Source organism: Phalacrocorax aristotelis, chromosome 1 (assembly GCF_949628215.1).
Source record: "Phalacrocorax aristotelis chromosome 1, bGulAri2.1, whole genome shotgun sequence".
In the NCBI taxonomy this organism is placed as follows: Eukaryota; Metazoa; Chordata; class Aves; order Suliformes; family Phalacrocoracidae; genus Phalacrocorax; species Phalacrocorax aristotelis.
Window position 1 is genome coordinate 139,691,590 of NC_134276.1, and position 21,402 is coordinate 139,712,991.

The following is a 21,402-nucleotide window of genomic DNA, read 5'->3' on the forward strand; positions in this document are numbered from 1 at the left end:
CCACTGTTACCTGCTTGTTAATTATTTTCTGTAACAGTAATTGAAAACACTTTGGCATAGCATGTGAAGCAAGACAGAATGGTTTGAATATTTTAGATAAAAATAAGGGGAAGATAAGGCAGAAAACCAGTTCTCATTTATGGGCAAAATGTATAGTACTAGTTGAATGGAAAAGCTTCTAGTCGCATTTATGGAAGCAAAGAGGACACATACTGCTACAGGTCTATGAAATTGAGCTGAATAACCCATTTAAAAGCTTCATCTATACATGCACAGAAGTCATACTTACTGCTCAACTGAGTACACCTTTGAATTTATTGATGTAAAGCAGACAAAATTCTCAATCACATTATATCAAAAGGACTACAAATGTAATTCTTAAGTTTTTTTAGCAATGGATCACAAACTACACGCTTCATAGCCAGCCAGGAGATTTCTCAGGCTTTTGTTCCCTAATAAGATCGTTATATTCATTGAGTAAAAAGTTAGCTGTCTAAAGACATTGCTTGAAATGCACCAATTAGAAATAATAGTAAAAATCTAGTATAACTTTAGCACAGAGGGAGCCAATCACAGTCATGGCTGGACAGATAAAGCAGTGATAAAGCTGAAGAACAGGGAACTATGACTGTCCACAGGATACAGAAGGCTGCAGGCAAGGATGCAATACCCTTGCCTGGTTTCACAATTTATCATTGATTTAGAAATAAACTATTTTTTCCTCAGGTGAGATCTGAAAGGAAGAAGGGCAGCAGCAAGGCACTTTCCACGTCTTATTCCTCTATGCAGGAACTCTGGGGCAGCTACGAAAGTGCTTTTTTGGGTCAAAAGGAAACTATGTGGGATGGAGCTGCTGTGGGACATGGGAAAGAGTCTGAGTTGGACAGGGAGGAGGGGCAGGCATGTGTGTGTCCAGGAGAGCTTGAAGATGTGATGCCAAAGCCAGAGCTTGGGCAGCTGAAGAGTGTGGCATTGCTATTCGGGAAGAAGAGGAGGAGGTGTTAATTCAGTTTCAGTTTGAAATACCATCTTTCCCTTCATTAGGGATTTCTGGATTACTGGTGCAAGACAATCTGTTAGCTCTGCTACACTGCAGGAATCCAGTGGCACCAGAACATCATAGAAGTACACAGCTCACATCGTGCCTCATCTGCAGCACCAAAGCTTGTCACATCGCTTGTGCCAGGACAAAGCTTTGTGTCAGTTCCCCTTAGCTCCCTCTCTAAGGTGGAAGCTCCCTTCCAGTCTGCACCTGCTCTGAGATACCTCTGTAAAGTGCGCGCTCTAACATTGGTTTTAAACTCTGCTTTGCTAACATGTAGGGACTCTGTGCTATTGAGATGGCAGTTAAGGCCTGACTTTCCAAAAGCTGAGGTAAGCACAAAGACGCCAGTCCAAACTACCATTCAGAGGTGGTATGGCTTTAGCTGAAACCCAGGCTTTTTCTTTTTTTCTGAACAATTTAGAAGTGCCAAGGGAGTACCTGTGTTAGAATAGTCGCAGTCAGCTATTATCCTTCATGCCTTGTTTCATTCACATAGTAATTTCAGAGAGCTCTGAGGTGCTATATTGAAAGGAAAAATTTTAACATTTTATGAGAGGGAGTTTAAAAACATGTACCTGGAAAGAGATCCTGAATGCAGACAGATCTGTAATGCCAGAGTCTGTGACTCATGCCTGAATGGACTGGAAGCTTGATACAGAATTCAGTTTATGCCTGTATTGGGTCTGGCCACATACTTTCCTACTAGCTATGTTTAAAAGGTCTGTCTGAATTACCTGAGCAGTTTCCTGATTATTTAATGTATTAATGAGGTAACAAACTGGGCCAATGAATGACTGAGATGCAGACACTGTTATTGTGCTGTATACAGGGTCAGAGGGAATTTCCAGGAAAATATACCAGAAAAGCCGTGTCCCGGGATGCTTCAGAAAGCTGTGCATTATCAGCAGGTTACCTTCTTCTCAGATCCGACTCGTAGGATACCTACTGTGATTCTCTAGCATGGTTTATAGCATAGCACCCCTCCACGCCCTGCACCCAGACTCTGATTGGTAAGCTTATTGCTATCTCAGCTGAAGCACAGTGGAAAGCCTTATGCCACTGAATGAACGGCTGCTGCCTTCCTAATAAGTCGCTCTGTCATTGGTGAATTTGGTCTCATCACATCACGTTCTCTCAAGAGGCACCTGAAGAAGGAGAAGAGGTGGAAGAGAAACAGGAAGATCATGAGTACAACATCAGTTCTCCTGTAAGATCACCATCAGTATCCTTGTAAGAGGAAAACAGTAGGTAACGACCTGCTCTTGAGGTGCAGACTTCCCTTATCGGAAACATTTGGCCTTGGCATTAAGTTTAGGCAGAACAGCATCGTTTTCAGCACTGACAGAGACAGAAAATGAGCACCCACAGATCAGAGTGCACAGAAGAATCATTTTGATATTGTAACAAATTTTTATGTTTCAAAAGAGACCTCAGGAAGGAAGCAGGCAAGGCTTCATATTGTCCCGAGGATCCATTCTTTTAAGTGCACAGGCAGACCCTGTCAGTACATTTCAACAGGAGTCAATATGGGTGAATAAGCAACACCTACAATTTCTACCAAACAAGACTCTTGTGATTTGTTCTAAGGCAAGCTCACACATCAGACTCTGCAAATCCTACTTCCCAATAAAGCAGATGTTATCATTAGGACAGATTTGATTTTCAGCAGTTACAGAAGTTCAGCAGTCTGTTAGAGTGCACTGATCAACAGACAGGAGGCCACATTTTAAGATCGAACCATTTGAAAGTCAACTGCCCTCGAACAAATACCAATCATTCATCCAGACCGCAAGAGCATACTTTTGGAAATGGAAGCTATGGCACTTCTTATCCTAGTTAAATGTTGCTGCATTTAACAGAAATGCGTGCATATAGTTTTAGCCTATGTTTATTGGCTTGTGTATACTCACTGTTGCTTACTTTTAGTAACAGTCCTACTACCACAAATATTTATCAGGAAAAATACTCACCTTGCAAGGTTTTGTTTGGCTTGTGATTTAGAATTCAAAGCGGCATGAATCAATAACTGACTGAAAACATCTCTCTGAAAAAAGAAGTCAGCAAAAAAACAAAGTAATAAGTAACTCAAAGTACTGCTGGTTACAAAGTCTTGTTTACCAAATTATTAAAGCCACTGAGGAAGGAAAAATATCAACAAGAAACATTAAATAGCTAACACTGCTAATAAGTGTTTGCAAACAGGATTCAGTCACAAGCACAGTTTAGCTTTTCACTTTCTAAGAATAAAGTGCTGTCAATAAAGTAAGTGCCTAATGGAGGCTACTGAAAGAGGATTAAGTCACGTCAAAAAGCCTTTTAATGACCTCCTTTACCTGAGCATTACTGCCTCCTAGTTGGATTAGCTGATAACGGATTGGGTACAGCAGGTCTACAGCTTTGTCACAATTTCCATTTTCAAACTCTACAAAAGCCTGGCACAGTGGCAACCCCAAACTAGGAGCCAGGGAAAGCTCATGGTCTTCACAAGGTGCTCTGTAGAACGAGAAAGTGGTTAACTCCCATAAGTCAAATTACAAATACGCGTGTTTCAGTGCCAGTCTGTCACTGCCTGCAGACAGAAATTTTTTTTACTGTACAAAGCCTGATGTTTCAGGTACTTTATTTAGATAATATCTTTTGGTGTGGTTATGTTACTTTCACCTTTTTGTTATTCATCAGTCAGTCAGTTTTCATTCTTCTGAATATATCCACAAAAGGCACAAGCCCAACCCCTCCTGCCTTTGCAATAAACACTTTTGGCTAGGAAAGTGAGAAAACTGCACAGTTTCTCTTCTGGTGATCTCACCGGACCATCCTACTGCTAGTTCTTTGACTATCCTCATCTCTGCTGAAAGTGGCAATCAGTCCCTTGGAAAACAGCTCCAAATAATAATCTTGCAAAACAGCTCACCACACTGCACAATACCTTGCTGTGTTTGTAAGATAAACTGTATTCCCAATGACAGCTCTCAAAGTCTGCTCTTTTATTCTAAACATGTCAGACTGCTTTTAGGCCTACAAATAGCAATGGATTTTAGCTAGCTGTTAAGGTTTTTTTTTTTTATTTTATTTTTTAGTGCTTGTATCCTAACTCATCTAAGAGTGGAAGAGGCATATAGCATGACAGTATGCCTGCAGAACATAATATACATTCTAGCAGGCATCCTTGACAATATTAAAAAAAAACAAACAAGTAACTAAACTGTAGCTCTTCAGACTATAGGCGATACCTCCAACAGGACAATGTGGAATTACGTTCTCCCACTGCTACAGAGGAAGCTGACAGTGATCAGGCCTTGGAGGCAGTGCCATTTCACTGCCAAAAGGTTGGTTGGCAATACAAGGAGAGGATGGCTTTCTATCCCCAGCAATAGAAATTATTCCTGAGAATACAGTGCACAGAGTTCAATGCTATAAAATCCATCTGTTGTTTAAAACAGATTTTTCTGTAGATTTTCCAATTAAGTCTTTAACACTGAGGAACCTTAGTCGCTGGTTTCTGTTCTGAGTGCTTGCAATGACAGCTGAGAGTCACACTCCCACACTAGGGCCTTAAATTCACCAAACACAGAACATACTCTGTGCTCTCCTCCTTGAGCAAGTATTACAAATTACCCGCTTCTTCCACTAAGTCAGTGTTGACTTTTCAGTATGCAGTGTGGCCTTTTGTGTTTATCAGTCCTTAAACAAAACACAGCATCCTGGAAAGATAGAAGTGCACAACAGGTGTGCATTTTAAGTAAGTAGTTTGAGGTAGTAAATGATGAAACAAGTATTCATTTAAACATTTGTTCCAGCTCTCTGAGAAAAATGCAACGAGATGGAAAAAACAGATTTTTTTTTTTCCTTTCTCTTGCAACTGATCTGAAGTATTGGTTCATGAAGAACACATACCCCCTGCATTAACTAACATTTCTGTCCATGAAAATAAGCATGTGATACCAACCACCAGAGCACACCATGGAATACTTTACAAAAAAAAATTCATGTCAACTTTAAATTGCAAAGGCTAGGGAAAAATATTAATGAAAAGCCAAGAATGACTGTTGTTTGTGCCAAAGTTTTATGACTGCTTCTTTCACGCGTACAAACGCATCTTAGGTATCATTTAGCTATTACATATTTGTCATACACATAAATTAATCCATTAATCCAATCATTAATATATCCCTTCATCTCACAGTCTGTTTTCTCAAATAATAAAATTAAGCTTTATAATACTTCAAACTACAGCTTAAAAATGTACAGCTGTATTCCTACAAAAGGCTGAATAGACAGGCAAAAGGAAGCACTGGGTTAAAGGATAAGCAGCATATGTTCATTAAAGCTTCCCTGAAGTGGTGTGCAGGTGCAGTTTTATATACTTTATATATACTTACATATATTTTTATACTTGTATAAGAGATATTCACCATTTCCTACTTTAGTTTAATGAGACATGCTTAGGCTTGATTTGGTAGTTACTTGTTTTCCTAGGCAGTCTTAAAAATTACATTTATTTTTGATTGATGGGTGTTATAGTCAGGAACAAATTGTGACAATTTCAGGTTCTGCTTCCTTCTTTAAGGCAAGGGAAGCAATAGACGCTGAAACAGGAAAAATGGGGCATGGGGGGGAATTGCATTTAAAGCATCTTTATATAAACCCCTTAAATAAAATCAAGGCAACTTGCAGTTATTTAATACGCAAGGGAACATGAAAAAAACCATTGTTTAGATGAAATACTTAAATATTCAAAATTTTCAAATCATTTAACTTGAAAGAAAAAATATTCTCTATTATTACTTTAGCAATACTTGAAATACAATTTCCCGTAGAGGTACTTCACAACACATAAACCAGTAGCTATTAGAATATCACTACCAACTAATGCTCTATTATTAAAGAACCTTTTAAACCAGAGCAAAAAAGAACCACCATAGATAGCTGACATATATTGTAGAATACCCTTAGGAATATACAGGTGAAACACTTTATTTGTTGTAACACAGCTTAGTGTGAACCTGTTGAAAGAAAATATACAGGAACAGTTGGTGTCCATGACCTCAAACATAACAGATTTCTGCTTAACAAGATTAGAGACCTCTCTAGACATTAACACAAAAAATAAATAATTATAGGAATCTCCTAACTGGAGATTGCCCTGCTTAAACCAGGCATGTCCCAGTGACATGCTAAAACAGAGAAGAGTGTGTTGTAGTGCTTCAGCAAGCCAGGGACATTATCACCCTAAAGTTCAGAGGACAAAATATTTATTGAATACAATACTTCAATTCGCTCGCTTACTTTGCAAGTTCCTGAAGAGTTGTTAAAAGCTCATCAGTAGCTTTGTGGTCTTTGGCTCCAAGTGAGGACATCAGGATGTGTACGTCATTGAACAGAAGAATGTGATCTTTGGTGTGCTGCTTTGTAAGCTCGAGAACACTGTTCCACCTGTCTCCAAGCTTTACACCTAGGAGTAAAAAATAAACCCAATGCATCATTAGTGTTTTAGCAGAATACTGAGTATGTAACATTCGTCTGCCTGCCCCCTTTTCATGAACTCTAGCGTATAAACACAAGCTTAAAAAAGGAAAAATGCCACTGAGTTAGGAGAGTACACAAAAGCAGAGGCTAATATACATGTACTAGCTATTTCAATCAGTATCAAAATAGAGAGTTAAGTATCTAACTTGAAATTTACTTCAAGGAAGCTCTACAGCTTTAGAGGCTTATGTGCTTGACTGTTCAGCCTCAAAACTCCGGGGACAATAGAAGTGAATTTGTCAAAAAAGAAATTTGTGACCTATACTAGGCTGAGCTGAATGAAATGGCATACTTGCATGGGGGAGAAAAAACCCCAAAACCACCAACTCTCAGGAAGAGTAAAGGTTATGGACATTATTATGAATTTCGCATTGAGGCTTTTCTTAAGAGCAGAATTTTCTTCCATAGCAGATTTCTTCTGTAAAACTGACCGAGCTTGCTCTGTAAGTATCTTTAAATACTTCTCCAACATGCAAGGCAGGGGAATAGGAGAGGCAAAAAGAAAACTGTTCCCCGTACAGTTTTAAAAAAAGAATGGCAGGTGGATATCCTACCTTCCAGATGAAGCCTGTACAGCATCGAACAGTTATCTACTACATCCAGCATGCTTCCACTTGACAGACACCGGGGAGCAATCTGTAATCACAGGGATACATAAGCTGCCCAACTGATGTGCTAGTGAGAACTTACTCAGATAATCAAACTTATTTTCACACAGTACAGAGTTCATTTTATCTTTTTATTTATTCAAAAATACCCATTTTGCAATAGCCCTAATTGCACCTTTCCTGAATACAGCAATTTGCAATGACAAACGCTTACATTGTTTCATTTGTGTTGTTTTTCCTGTTAGGAAGTTGAACTCAATAAGTATGGAGAGTGTTTTATTTTTTCCAAAACACTGCCACAAACATTACTTCCCTTTGCCAATGTTAGTAGATAGAAGTCTGCCCAGCAGCTTTCTTAATGCTTGCATTATTTTTACAATCCTTCCAAAGAAACGTTATCCTATCTAATTTGATATTGCTTATTTACAAAGATTTTTTTTGAAATCCAGACAGTAAACTACAATAAATTAACTAGGAGTGAAAAGACATGCTTTTGTTGACTTGGTAGCTAAGATGCAAAATCAGTTCTTTGTAAAGATAACTTGACTTTATAGGAAAATTACATTACATTCTTTTAGAAAGCTTTTATTAGCAGGAGCATTTAGACATACAGAGCATGAATAAGACACATGGACAGAATGGAAAACAGTACCAACGGTGTCACCGTAGCTCTTTCAAGCACAAGTGTAAGAAATACTTGAACTATATAACACGCGAGTTTTTGGGGCATTTTACCAGTTGAGAAACAGTTTCCCTAAAAAACTGTAACAACAGATCTAAATAATGTATCTACATATACGGCACATCTCATACAGAAGGAAGAAAGCATGTATCGTGGTCTTAAGCATGTTCTCAGTAAAGAAAAAAAGGCCCCTACTCACATGATTGTCATAAATTGTCAAAGCAGCCTCATATTCACCCTGTAAAAGCAAGCAAGGACTTCATGATTAACATTGAGATACAGTAACCAAAAATGACTGGTAGTAACCAAAGACACATATACAATTAATAGATGTCATAGTATTACTTCACAACTGCCTCATGGCTTGATCAGAACAAACTGAGGCAAAGTAACCTTAAAAGAAAGGATGGAGCCTAAGATAAACCAGGATTTACTAGGCAAAACAATCAGTACGTTTAGGCTTCACTTAATAATAGGTACCAATACTGGTGTAAGTTACGCATGAGGGACAAAGACAAGGTATTACCTCTCATTCTAATGTTCCTTTCAGTGATCTTTGCAAAAATTAGTGCATCCTATGATGTACACAAAGAGGTAGGGAGAAAAATAATTTTAAGCAGGCTACAAAAAACTATCAAGAATTATGCTCCTTTTATGTTAGTAATACTAAACACAAGGCAGTTGCTCAGTTTTCAAGTACACTGCCTTCTCAATGGTGTCACATTTGTTTCCCTGCTGAACTGAACCCCACAAGTGCTAAGCATTATTAAATCCAAGGAAATTCTGCACTGCAACCTGACAGGTTGGGTAAAATTGCAACCATTTAAAAAGTATTTCAATAATAAGAATTAGTAACATTAATAACATTGGTGACCAAATTTAGAGCTCACTGCCTCTTTCTTATAGTCAACAAATTTTGGGGCCAGCAAATTAGTATCGAATTTGAAGAGAATTTTGTCTAATTTTAGAGATCCAAGTTTGTCTTTCAAATCAAATAACTGTGCCAAGTGTAATTATTGAGACTATTCGATCTTCAAACACATAATAATCTCACAGTAATTTTTCAATGTTCTAACAAACATACTGGAACTTTGACCAATGTAATTAAAACTTCTCAAAATAATTGTAATAAAGGACTAGCTTGTAAAAATGCATTGTGCTATTTTATAAAAACATCCCTTTATGGAAAAAAACCTATAAATGTTAGGTCTGCCTTTTAAATAGTGTTATATAAATGACCTATCTGGACCGTAAAACACCTGTATGAAAATATCTCATACCTTTTCAATAAAGTATAAAGCCCAGTGCCAGTAATTATGGCAAGCAAGCATATCACTGTCCTGGGAAAAAAAAAGAAAGAAGATAAAATATTATTTACAAAGTAACTTCCCACTTGAGCATATCTAGTCAGATTTCTGTTTCCTTCTTCAGCAAAACTGAGTACTTCATGAGACAGAAGAGACAACAACTTTAAATGAGCTAGCCAGGATACCTTCTCATTTGACACATTTGCTCTTTGCAACTATTCAGGGAGGTACCTCAAAAACAGGTCTCCCCCACATCATTTTCCAGAAAAGAATTTCAATTGGATGCCTCAGAACTCACCCTTCTGCAGCACTTTTTTTTCCCCCTAAAGAAAAAAAAACCCACATCTATAACAAAAGTAAGATTTGTCTCATCTAAAATTTAACCATCTTGTCTAAACTAACCTGGATAGATAGTGGAGAGAAACACCCACCTTATGAGGGCCATTCATCGCACCCACCCAGATATCCAGCTCAGACAGAGGGGAATAATTTCTTAAACATCTATTTTACTGTGGACTCCAGAAGCTGCACTAGATACCAAACATATTGGCAGTTCATCAGATGAGATGAACATTTGCTGAACTGTACCAACTTTGCACTGTCCTTTTCAGCTGGCACCAGAACTGCAAATAATCTTCCCTAGTCTGCACTTCAAGACAATGTCATTACAGCTCGCTTTTGTGAGTGCATTGAGAATAGACAAACAGGAATATAATTCCATAAACCTTTGGCGAAAAGTAAAATACCAGGAAGGTTCGTCCCTCTCCTCCCATTCTCTCCCAGTCCTTTAATTCAACTTAATGTTCTCACAAGTGAAAAAAGCATCTTCATTTTCATGGTGACAACACCCACTTTCAGGAAGCACAAAAGTTCCCAGTGAAAGTCAGAACTTTATGGTGCTGAGATAAACAATCTGGTAATCTTTACTTGTTTAATATTAAATCACAAACCAAACCTGAGCAACTCAAGTAGTTAAGTGCTTGGCATAAACCTGATGATATCAATTTTACTACCGTACTACCATTCCAAATGTCACACAAACAAGAACATGGGATTACCTCACTGAGTAAATCAAAATCCTCTTTCTGCTGCTGATTTTGAGTTCTGAATGAGATTAAAAAGGAGAAGCAGGCCTGCAGGTTACTAAATAAATAAATAAAAGCAGGCTATGGGAATTCATTCCAGCAGCTCATGAGAAAAACCATTCCTATTTAATAATAAACAGCACTGGCAAAGAGGTCTCCTCTGGTAAGATAATTTGCCTCTTTTGATTTTGTGGTGAAATACACTTTTTTTGGGGGGGGTTGGAAAAACAAAAAATACTCTGTAAAGAAAACCTGTACCAAATCTCTGCCACTCTTATTCGGAAGGAGAAAGATTAATTAAAAGCAGCAGAAGGAGCCTGAATACTGTGGCAGTACATAGATGGTTCTGGTCACTAAACAAAAATTTAAAATTTCGGATCACCAGGCAAAATACAAGCAACTTTAATAAAGCCCTTAGAAAGACCTGCTTTTTTCATGTGCTTACATTTTAACACTCTGTGTTCACGATGGCTATGATGAAAAATATTGTACAGAAGTGATTATCCATATTATCATTATGACAGTATCAGCTGTTACAAATCTTAACTATACTGGGTCAGGCATGATGGTACATCAGGCAATTCAACTTACTGATCTTGCACTGTATTATTTTAAGTTGGTTAAAGGGTATAATGAGAGAAGCATGCAACTATTTTAAGTAAGAGTTCAAAAATCGATCTAAGTCAGAGAGTGGGGTTTTTTAAGCCACCACCCAAACTGCCAGCCCCCTGCATCACTGTTTCATTAAAACTGATAGATCAAAGGACAAAATGCTTTCTGAGAAGTGACAGATATGAACCTCAAACAAGGGTTTTCTGCCTGCACTTCCAAGCTTGGTATCTGAATGCTTAACTTAAAAAAAAAAAAAAAAGGTGCAAAATAAACAGTCCTTCTAGCCTCATTATCCAGCCCTGCTCTTTCGGTGAGGTGGAACAGTCAGCTCAGCTGACTCTCAAATAGACTCTTGGGGGTTCTAAAAAATTCAAACCTCACAGCCTTTTGCTCTGAATATGACACACTTAACCACTGGGAAATCACATCCTGACCAACACAAACAAAAATTATGCTTCACTTACAGCAAAGGACCATATGACTGACTAATTAAGTTGTTCAATACTCTGAGAGACAGTCGGATTTTGTTGGATATATAAAGTAACTTCAGTAGACTAGAAAAGAAACAAAAGCATCGTTTAGCTTTTATTTACAGTTGACCTTTAAAAATCCTTTCCTATCCAGAGCAAAAAAGTATTTTAGGAGTCTTCTAAAACATTTGATTTGACTGTGTTATTTCACACATCATCTTAGGTTCCTGCAAAGAGGTTTAGCCAGGTTCCTTAGCTGACTCTCAGTGTTCATCTCAGTCTAAGCAAAAAGCTCATGAAAGTATCACTGATTACTTCTATAAACCAAACAAATCACGTATATATGAAACATGTATCAATAAATCACAATTTTCACATCTGATGTTTCACCTGTCCACAGTGGTCAGGTCTTTATGAGATATAAAATACCTGATCAGCTCCACCAGGAAACAGAAACTAGGGGAATGGAGGTATGTGTAGGAGGGTGGGGGTGCGTGTATGTATGCACATACAAACCTCACACTTGTTGAAAAGCAGTATTTATTACAATATTCCTAGCTAAAGTAAGGCAGTGTGAGAGGATAGACTGTGTGAATCCTGGCCTACTGACGTGTTTGACATTTGTGTAATCTCAGCTGTCGCAGTAACGATAGCTTAAAGTGGTCTACAGCATGTATCCCTCATAATACGCCATTTTTTTTCTGCCTCTTGCTTCAAAAGCAGCATAAATAGTAACAGCACCTCAGGTGACAGTTTCTTCTAATATGTAAAATTTTCATTGCTAGTAACATGTCTGCAGATAGGAAAGAATTGCATTCAAAGGGATCAAGAACTTGGCTGGAGGAGATAAAGATGACCTAGGAGGAGCTTTTTCAGGGATGCTACAAGAAAGTTTACCTTCCAGTTGGCTTCCGTTTCCTTCATAAATTCTAACCCTTTCTTCACATCTGCTTTCATTTCATTTACGTGAGCTATAGTATGAACAGACCAGGCATCTGTCTGATTTATAGCCAAAGCCTATGAGTGAAAAAAGGGAAAATGTGAAGAAGCTTGCAAATAGCAGTATTTATCACTGCTGATATAGAAACGAGACTACTTTTTACTTGTTGCATGTTAAGTACATCCCTATACTGTTCCAACTAACCAAGGCCAGGAAATTATTTGGACACTTTCCAGCTTCTACCACACAGAAATGAACACCTGCCAAACACTTCAAAATCCAACCTTTAATGAAGATTATCAAATGATGTTTTATTTCACAGATATGCATCAGTATCAGCCATGAAAGAATGGCGCACACAGGCAGGATATATTCCATGACATACTGCCTTGCAGGTAATCATTTCTTCTTTGAGAGTATGGCCAGCTCTGAGTATTCAGCAAATTCCTCTTTCTTGCTCTGACAACTCCCACTAGGTTTTAAGCATTTTGCGAGGTTAGTCACTAACCTTTTAAATGTTAAATGTTAATGTTTAGTCTTTGTTGTCATTTTCAGCAATTAGATGTAACAGACAGAAGTTTGGCAAAAACACCCATTAGGTATTAATTGTATCCAAGACTCCTGGAGGACAGGGATAATCCTGAGGACTGGAGAAAGTCAAGTGTAATTACTATCTTCATAAAAAGGAAACAGGCCAGCTAATATTAATCCCAGGAACACTGTAGAGTTAATTGTTCAATAATCAAGGAACAAGCATCTGGGAAAAGAGAGAGGGAACCCAAACACAGTGGATTGTCAAGAGCAGATTACATCAAACCAATCCAACATTCTTTCATAGGAGTGAACAGCATAGATGTGGGAATCCTTCTACGGAATGGTTATCAGCAGCCTCTTATGAAACTCTGTGAGCATTTCCATGTTGAGCTTTATCTCTTAGCTACTTCTAGTATCAGCGGAGACGAGGGAGAGAGTTCAGTTCACAGCACTTGCACAAACCACCACCCAGAGACAGAGATCAGGTTTAAGAATTCTAAAACCTTTTAGTACCAATAACAGGCAGTTTACCTCACGGGCAAGCTCCTCAGCACGATCGAAAAAGTTTGTTTCCATGAGTCCAAAAGAGTAGTAGCCCTTCACGTAGCTAAGCAAAAGGGCAAAAACAGTACACCATCCATTTAGAACTAGATTTAAGCTAGGACTAAAAAACCTATTAGAAATAGCATTTAACTCAAAACAGTCCTTACAATTCAAGTTACAATGAGGGTTCAAGCGTGCAGAATATAGAACAACTAGCTAGTTCTCATAGGAAATTAGAGGCCCCAAGACACCAGCATGGGAAATAGTAGCAAGATGCACATGTTTCAAGACGCATGTGTTTTGAGAACCGACATTTACATCCTTAGATAAACCAGAATTAAGAGTTGCAAAGAACAACCTGCTGATGTCCTTAACAGTTGCAAGACGCAGAATAAGGCTAGAAGCAAAACAGTGCTGTCACCAAAGTTATCTCAACATCCCAAAAGCAACATGAGTGTAGCCTTCTGCACTTGTTCCAGTGCCCACATAACTATAGGCAAGCCTTTCCTGTGAAGCGGCCCTTTAAAACTGGTTGTAAAGCATCCCCATTAAGCCATAAAGGCCCAACTCAAAGGAAAATCAGGGATGTTGTATGCTCTTACACACATACCTGATGCAGTCATTTTAAGAAATATTTAACAAGCAATAGGACAAGAGAAAAAGGCCTCAGGTTGTGCCAGTAATGGTTTCGATAGCAGGATATTGGATATTAGGAAAAATATCTTCACTGGAACAGGCTGCCCAGGGAAGTGGTTGAGTCACCATCCCTGGAGGTATTTAAAGATGTGTAGATGCGGTGCTTAGGGACATGGTTTCGTGGTGGACTTGGCAGTGCCAGGTTAACGGTTGGTCTCTATGATCTTAAAGGTCTTTTCTGACCTAAACGATTCTATGATTCTGTGATTAACTGCTCTTCTATCTGCAGATTCATAGATTGTAAAATGCCACAGGATATGCTTCTGCTTCTCAAAATATCTGTGGGGTTTTTTGCTTTAAACTCCTGAGGCAAAGAAACTACTGGAACGTGTGGTGTATGTTGCAACTGGTTTATATAATGGACTGAGATGAATTAAGGCGGGGGGGCGGGGGGGTGGTTTGCCAACATATCAGTTCACGTGTAACTCTACATGCCTGTAATTTTGAGGACAAGGGGTACTTGCCAGGTTTTTATACTTCAAGAAACACTTGGGTGTTTCCTGTTGCTTTACAATTAAGCAGTCAACAACCTGCACTTTTGTAGCACTGTGTCTAGAAAAGCTTATAAAAATGCAGTCAAAACTGCTAAGTCATCTTACTTCCCCATAAATGAAACCAGCATATTGTATTTAAAAAGAACTAAGGGGTTTAGATTTTCCCTACGCTGAGGTAACACAGCTGGAAAAATGAGACTCCTGGCACTACCTTCTGTGCGACGAGATTGTGAAACAATTAATAAATTGTGAAACATTCATAAAATATTCAGAAAGTTATGGCTGCCTGTGGATTGCCTATTCACCTATCTCTAAATGTACGCCTTGACTTATAATTTAATGCTAATTTTTATACGAAGTTAAAAGCTTTCAAATAATTTAAAAGGTCTTAAATTTTTTTTTTAATTATCCCAAGTTAGTTTTTAACAACTATTCACTTGACAATAGATAGAGATTATCCTGAATTAACTTTGGGAAACCAAAACTTTTGGGACTGAACTAAGGTAATTTTTTAAAAAATCTGCCTTCCTGTCAGTCTTTGCTGCACCAGCTGTTATGGTATATCCCAAAGTTTTATTTCAGAACTACGCTTTGGTAATCCAAGTTACAGCTCCTTTCTTCCTTCCACTTATGTGCTCTATCACCCACAACATGAGCCCCAAGTAAAAAACTTGGCTTGTAAAAGCCCAAAGGACACTTGAACTGCCCCCAGTGAGGACACGATTTTATCATATTTGTTACATCACGTGTCATATCTGACCGCAAAATTCACTAATTGAGCCACAGCTCACTTAAAAAAAAAACAACCCTCAACAACAGTGTCAACAGGGATACAGGAGAGATGTTCTAGCTGTGGACAGATTTGGTTTGCTCCTAAGCCCTTGACTTTGTCTACATGTGTTTGTTTCCAACAGATCCTGCTATTTACATGTGTCTGAACTTAAAAAACACAAAGTACATGCACACCAGATAAAGAGCAATTTTCAAAATGAAGCATGACCCACCTGCTCAGTGGAATATCAGGTGTCCAGAAAGGATAAACCCGGGCAACAGAATCTCGCATCTGTATCTGATATCCCAGGTAGAAATAAGTGTCCTGGGAAAATTTGAGGGCTAGCAGGTCAGTTGGGTGGCTCTGCAGAATCCGTTCCCATAGATCACAAGCTTTTGGAAGCTGACTAGAAATAAACAATTATTTTGATTGCTGAGAGAAGGCACACATAACTGCCTCTACTGTTAGTTCTAAACTCATGCTATTCTGAAAAACAGAAAATTCAACATCAACTGACTTTTCCTTGCAGGAATTTTTATTCTTTTTTAAAAGTAGTAATTATCTTCACTGAGCACCTTCTGCGAAATCTTTTGAATGAAATGTCCTTGGGTTACAACAAGTTACTGTAACACACACGGAAATGAAACAAACTTAAACCATAAATCTAAAGATTTTCCTACAGGGTTGAACAGTTTTTACAGGGACCTACCATAATTAAGCTAACTTCACATATGCAAAGACACCTTCCCTCTCCTCTACTGGGAATCAAACCCATAGTAACAGGGCTTCAGTAGCTTCCTCTTTACCTTTGCTAAGAAGTATGTGAGGTAAATCCATGCTCACCTGTTTGACAAACAAATAATGAAAGTGAATCATTAGCCCATACTTTCTGCAGTGTACATAAATTCATCATATTGAATGGAACAGTGAGCCTCTACAGCACTTCTGACACTCTGCTGCCCCCCTGTTTCACAGAGGAAATAGTTTTTGACACAGGGAGACAACAGAAAGAAGGAAAGTCTCTTTGTAGTTTTGCTCTGTGGATCCAAGTCTGTATTATATTATATTGGACCTTGCCATAGTTAAATATTTAGTTTCCTAGTTCTAAACCATATATTCCACTGATGGATCTATGACAATTTTAAGACATGGAGTGCTTAATGATACGAAGCAGTGGCAATAGAGCACTCCCCCTCCTATGGTACTGTTCACTAACTAGTCATGACACAGTCTGGAGAGATAAATTCAAGAACAACCACTGACATCTCACCCTGATCCTTTGCTAGCTGTCAGTTTATGTCAGATACCACTACTACCAACTACCTTTTCCACTTGTGGTGGCTAAAACTCTTCACAGTCCTTTAAATGGGATGACAGTGGACTTACCCACTGGCAAACATGTCCAGCGCTGACACATGAAGCTTCTCCCGCTCAGTCAGTGGCTGTGATTTTGAAAGCGTCATCATTGTTCTCATCGCACTGTCCAGCTCTTTGCTGAGTCGCACTGAGCTTCCAGTGCCAATCAGCTCCAAACCATTAGCAATGACATGTCCCATTGCTATAGAAAATAGCACATTACAACCTGAGCTGTACAGCATTGCAGGTAATTCATCTCTACATAAACACGAGGGAGGGGTTGGTTGTTTGAAACAAGACTTGTACTCACAGGGGTCCAGGAAGCCTCGTAAGCCTAAAGTTTTTACAGGCTTTTCATGATAGCCATTTAAAAAGACTTGAAATGAAAGAAACCACAGAAAACCATCCCAGCCTGCTCTGGACTCTGAACAAGTTTTATAGAATTCTATAACCTGACACTTCCCACTTGCCTAAACAAAGTAAGTTAAACACCGAGACACAAGTTATTATCCAGCACTTTCCATGCTAAGAATTAAAGGTTATACTTACTAAAATTTGGATCTGCTGCTTTTAACTTCAAGATGCATCCCTCAATACCTCCGAGGCTCTCATTATTGGTCCAGGTTGCATACTGTAAGAGAGACAGATTGAGGGTCGAGGAATCCCCAGTAACATTGGGCTCCATTTTGTTATCCCACATGCAAAATCCAAAAGCAAGCAAGACAAATGAGTAAAAGACAAATTTTTAATTCAGGTAAGGTTAGCGTAGCAGGAAAACTGTTTTCTTTAAGGTAGTTTGGCCACCAACATAACTAAACACCGTGGATTTCTATGCGGTTTATGTCAACCGGTCGACTCTCCCATGTCAAGTAGGACAAGCACACTGGCTGAAGTTTTCCCCACAGCTGCAGCAGCCAGCATAGCCCTCTGCTACGAGGGTTTTCTGCTGCCTGCTAATGGCTGAACTCCGTAGCTGCCTCACTGTGAGGCTCTCCCAGCTGTTAAGAAATTTAAACATCAACTACAGCAAAGACTGTTTCATGCACAAGTCACTGCAGTTACACTTTTTGGTCATACCTGGGTCAGCGCAGCATCAAATAGTTTACAGGCTTCATTGCTAGTAGTGGACAGGACAAGTCCAGCATCCTGCCAGGCCTGCATAAAAAACAAATAGAAACCCACTCATTTTAAACACTCATTTTCCAGACTAAGCCAACAGATTTTCAAATTGATGGTCTTCTGGTATTTTCATCAACTATGCTTTTTTTAAATAAGAAAAAAAGGGAAAAGTTGGAAGGACAGTGTGAGCAGATACACAAACCTTTTGTGCCATTTTAGTTACATCTGAAGACTCAATAAATTGGGTTTAACAGTGGGAATAAAGAGGCAACAGATCAAGAAGTGTAATAGAAGATCTTGATGGGTTACGCATCTCATAATGAGAGACCCATTCTTAATTAATTTTATCTCAACTTTTGGCTAGTCCCTCTGCTGCAGACACACCTTATGTGAAGTAGGGACATTGTAAAAATAAAACCCTGTTTTTTTCAAAACTGAAATCAATACCTTAAGTAACTTGTAGGTCAAACAGCCTGACAGAATAAATCCATCAAGTCACTGGAGTCCAGCCAACAAAGAATTTGGACCACAGACTTGCACACAAGCCTTATGAAAAGGAAGAACATGGGCATTTGATAAAGCTAAAATGAAAACCAGAATCAGGCTACCATCGCTGCTTAACAAGCTATGTAACACTGACTGAGGTGCTACATCTTCTGGCTAGCTGCTGGAGAATGAAAAGAGTTTATTAGGCAGATGTGCAATTTACTCAATGGTGGAATTAAGCTGCAGCAGCTACAGCACCCTGGTTCGTGGTTGTCTCCATGACTGCTCTCATAAGTACCTCAGGCAACAAAATGAAAAATCCAATGCCTGTTTCAAAATGCCCGCCTTATTCATGTGGGTGCTTACAGCAAACAGGCAGGTAATCTCTAGTTGTTTGCAGGCCTTTTCCCCACACACAGAATGGCTACAAAACCACAAAGCCTGTCATCTCACAAGATGAGGTGTTTCCCTTGGCAACCTATTAATATATTTTTAATAACATTTGGGTTTATTTCTCTAATTATTCTCTCCATTCAACATTCCTGTACTGTACCCACCGCTGCCTTTAAAACCATAGGCTTCTCAAGCACAGACTTACATTCAGCACACCATATATATTCTTGCTTAAGTACACACACATTTGACGAGCCGCCCCAATCACTTCAGCACCACTTTTATTCCAGTACACAGAACTATACAGGATAGACATAAAAAATAAGAGCTGGGGCAAGCCAATTCAGACTCCTCCTAATGGGGGAATAGTCCTTACAGATGCTGCAAGAATTCAGTTTGTCTCATTTTACACTTTAGGGTATTTCTTGGTTCTAATGAACCATCAAAAAATTTAAGTAACCAGGCAAAGACATCTTTGCTAATAGTACCCTAAAGCTTTGCTGCTGTGATTGGATTAAAGGCTCACATTCCAGTAGCTCAAGCACTCGTGTGTTCAATTACAAGCCTGAAAGACTAGACCTGAATGTAAAATTACAAATTTTCTTTACAATCCATGCTATAACTAGAAACAGCATAAAGCCAAAAGTCAAGAGGGTAGCAAAGTTAGGCCTGCTACTTACAGACTGCTTTTCAAGGTGCCCTGCAAAATAGGCCACAAACCACTTTCTTCGCCTGCTGTCAAAAACAAGCTCTGTTTGAAGCAGCTCTCTGTGCCACTGCCTGTTTTGCCCAACAGCACAAGGTACTTGCCAAATAGAAAGTGTCATCCCATTTTGAGGAGATTTGTTAATTCTAAGATTCATTGGAATGAAAACGTCTGTGCAAAAGCACGAGAAAAAACAGCATAACTAGGGTTAGTAAAAAAAGGCCTGCATCTACCACTGAGGACACTGTTGATCTAGTTGAGGTACATCCTGTTCCCAGCCACTCTAGAAAGCCTCTGCTCTGCCAAGGCTACAGCCCAGGTAACTCACCCCTCACGGGAAGACTCCCACTCTGACAACAGGAGGATGACAGCAAGGCTGCATCACATCATGTATACCACTACTCCTCCCATTAGCACACCAGGACAAGAGACTACAGGGAAGAACGACCCCATAACAGCTGCTGCCTCCTAAAAGACACATAAGATCTGTCCTAAAATTAATCTGATGTTGCCAACCAAGAACCAAAGAGTTACAGGGAGCACAGAAGAGCCAGCACCCCTTGTCCTCTGGGTCATACACACATGGTCCTGCCCAGACTACTTGCGACACACATCTTAGGGCTTTTCTGTACTCAGGTATCAGCCTGTGACTGAAGAAATCCACAAAAGAGGGAGTGTGAGTAGGTAAAAATCAGCCTGGAGAGTTTGTAAAACAATTATCACCTCCCATTTCCAGAGAGGCTGCCTCTGAGTTCTGTTACACTGATCTCCCACAACCTTCTGCTAACTCCAGAAGAAAATCTTCTCTGGGGTGTTCCTTGGAGGAGAGTGCCACAGCCTTGGCTCTTCTTACTGCTTCTTGGTGAGTCCAAAGCCTTGCCCTTTCTCCTGCTTTAGATAAGAGTTCAGTCATAGGATCTGGTGACTGTTTATTTGTATATTTGCTCCTGCTATAATCCCAGCTGGCTCTGAGGAATCTCTGCTCTTTGCGGGTTGCTGTTAGCACATCCTTATTTACTCGAGTGGCAGCTCTCCGGAGCTCTGGCACTCACGAACCTATGACACACTCAGAAGATCTTCAAGACTTCTTTTGATTATCTCTCCCTGCCTAATTAACCAAGAAACAAGAGAAGTGATAAAGAGAATGAACTTCATTAGGAAGAAAGCATGCAAATGACTAATCAGTTACTAGCTCCTGCAGACAGATTTTGAACCCTTGGACTTGAAGGGTCCAAAAGGGTTGAAAGGTTTCAGCTGGTTTAGAGTTAAAGGAGGGCCTAACCCACTTTCGAGGCCCGCAGGAAGGCCAGGTGAGTGCCTGCGGGACCACTCTGCACTGTGAAAAGACCCAGAGACCTTCAGACACGAGTTTGCTTCCCCCATGGGAGGGAAGAGTGCAGTGGCTCGTCCCCGTTTTCACACCCCAACAGCAGCCTCACCCCACCTGAAACTCACCCTTGGTGTAAGGCTACTGAGCGGGTTCAGGCAGATGAGCTCCAACAGAGGTCCCCCACAGCGGGGCTGGCTCTCGGCGTCCTCCCCTCAACCTCAGCTCCGCTCCCCTCCCGCCACAGACCCAGCGCCCAGCCGCAGCCACCCGCCCAGCCCGCCTCTCGGGCGGGCCAGGAGCCTCCCCACGGCCGCCCGGGAGGACACCAGCCGCCCCTGTGTGCCCGGCAACAGCCGGGGCCGCGGGCAGAGCGGCCGCAGCGGGGCCGGGCCGGGCGGGCAGGTGAAGCGCCTCGCCGTCCCGCTCCGCCTGAGACCTGCCCTCACCTTGCAGTCCCTCAGCGGCGCCATGATCCCCCGCAACAGCCCCGCTGCCGTCGTGCGGCGGCTCCACGCCTCCCGCCCCCGCAGGAGGAGGAGCCGGGGTCGGGCCAGCGCGGCGGGGAGGGTTCGGCGCCGTTCCGTCCGTTGGCAGCGGCTCCCTCCTGTGTCACGGAGAGCGGACGCGGTGCTGCCGACGGGTCTGTTTTGTAGATTATTGGCCCTGAAATACTGGTTTCTTGTGGCATCGGGTATATC

At 40.2% G+C, this 21,402-nt stretch overlaps 1 protein-coding gene across 3 annotated transcripts; it reads right to left on the reverse strand.

Moving 5' to 3' along the window:
* Nucleotides 1-279: 279 nt before the first annotated feature.
* On the reverse strand, nucleotides 280-21,244 carry TTC38 (tetratricopeptide repeat domain 38). Of its 3 annotated transcripts, none has more exons than XM_075112246.1 (14): nucleotides 21,151-21,244; nucleotides 17,748-17,825; nucleotides 17,220-17,301; nucleotides 16,701-16,872; nucleotides 15,547-15,720; nucleotides 13,341-13,416; nucleotides 12,233-12,352; nucleotides 9,142-9,201; nucleotides 8,061-8,099; nucleotides 7,126-7,207; nucleotides 6,332-6,497; nucleotides 3,379-3,538; nucleotides 3,016-3,089; nucleotides 280-2,190 (listed from the first exon to the last, which is right to left on the reverse strand). In XM_075112246.1, the coding sequence occupies exons 1-14, from the start codon at nucleotides 21,172-21,174 to the stop codon at nucleotides 2,097-2,099; spliced, it is 1,401 nt and encodes a 466-aa protein (XP_074968347.1). In that variant the 5' UTR covers nucleotides 21,175-21,244; the 3' UTR covers nucleotides 280-2,096. The 3 variants fall into 3 exon arrangements, with proteins under 3 accessions (XP_074968347.1, XP_074968338.1, XP_074968329.1); XM_075112237.1 differs by lacking the exon at nucleotides 21,151-21,244 and adding an exon at nucleotides 20,830-20,943; XM_075112228.1 differs by lacking the exon at nucleotides 21,151-21,244 and adding an exon at nucleotides 20,098-20,482.
* Between the last annotated feature and the right edge of the window lie 158 nt (nucleotides 21,245-21,402).

Excerpts from the sequence above, each read along its gene's own strand:
- TTC38 (XM_075112246.1), bottom strand. The coding sequence starts at position 21,174 with ATGGCGCCGCTGAGGGACTGCAAG. Across the intron at positions 17,302-17,747 it reads TTGATGCTGCGCTGACCCAG|TATGCAACCTGGACCAATAA; the intron begins GTATGACCAAAA and ends TCTCTCTTACAG. Across the intron at positions 12,353-13,340 it reads CTGAGGAGCTTGCCCGTGAG|GCTTTGGCTATAAATCAGAC; the intron begins GTAAACTGCCTG and ends TTTCACTCATAG.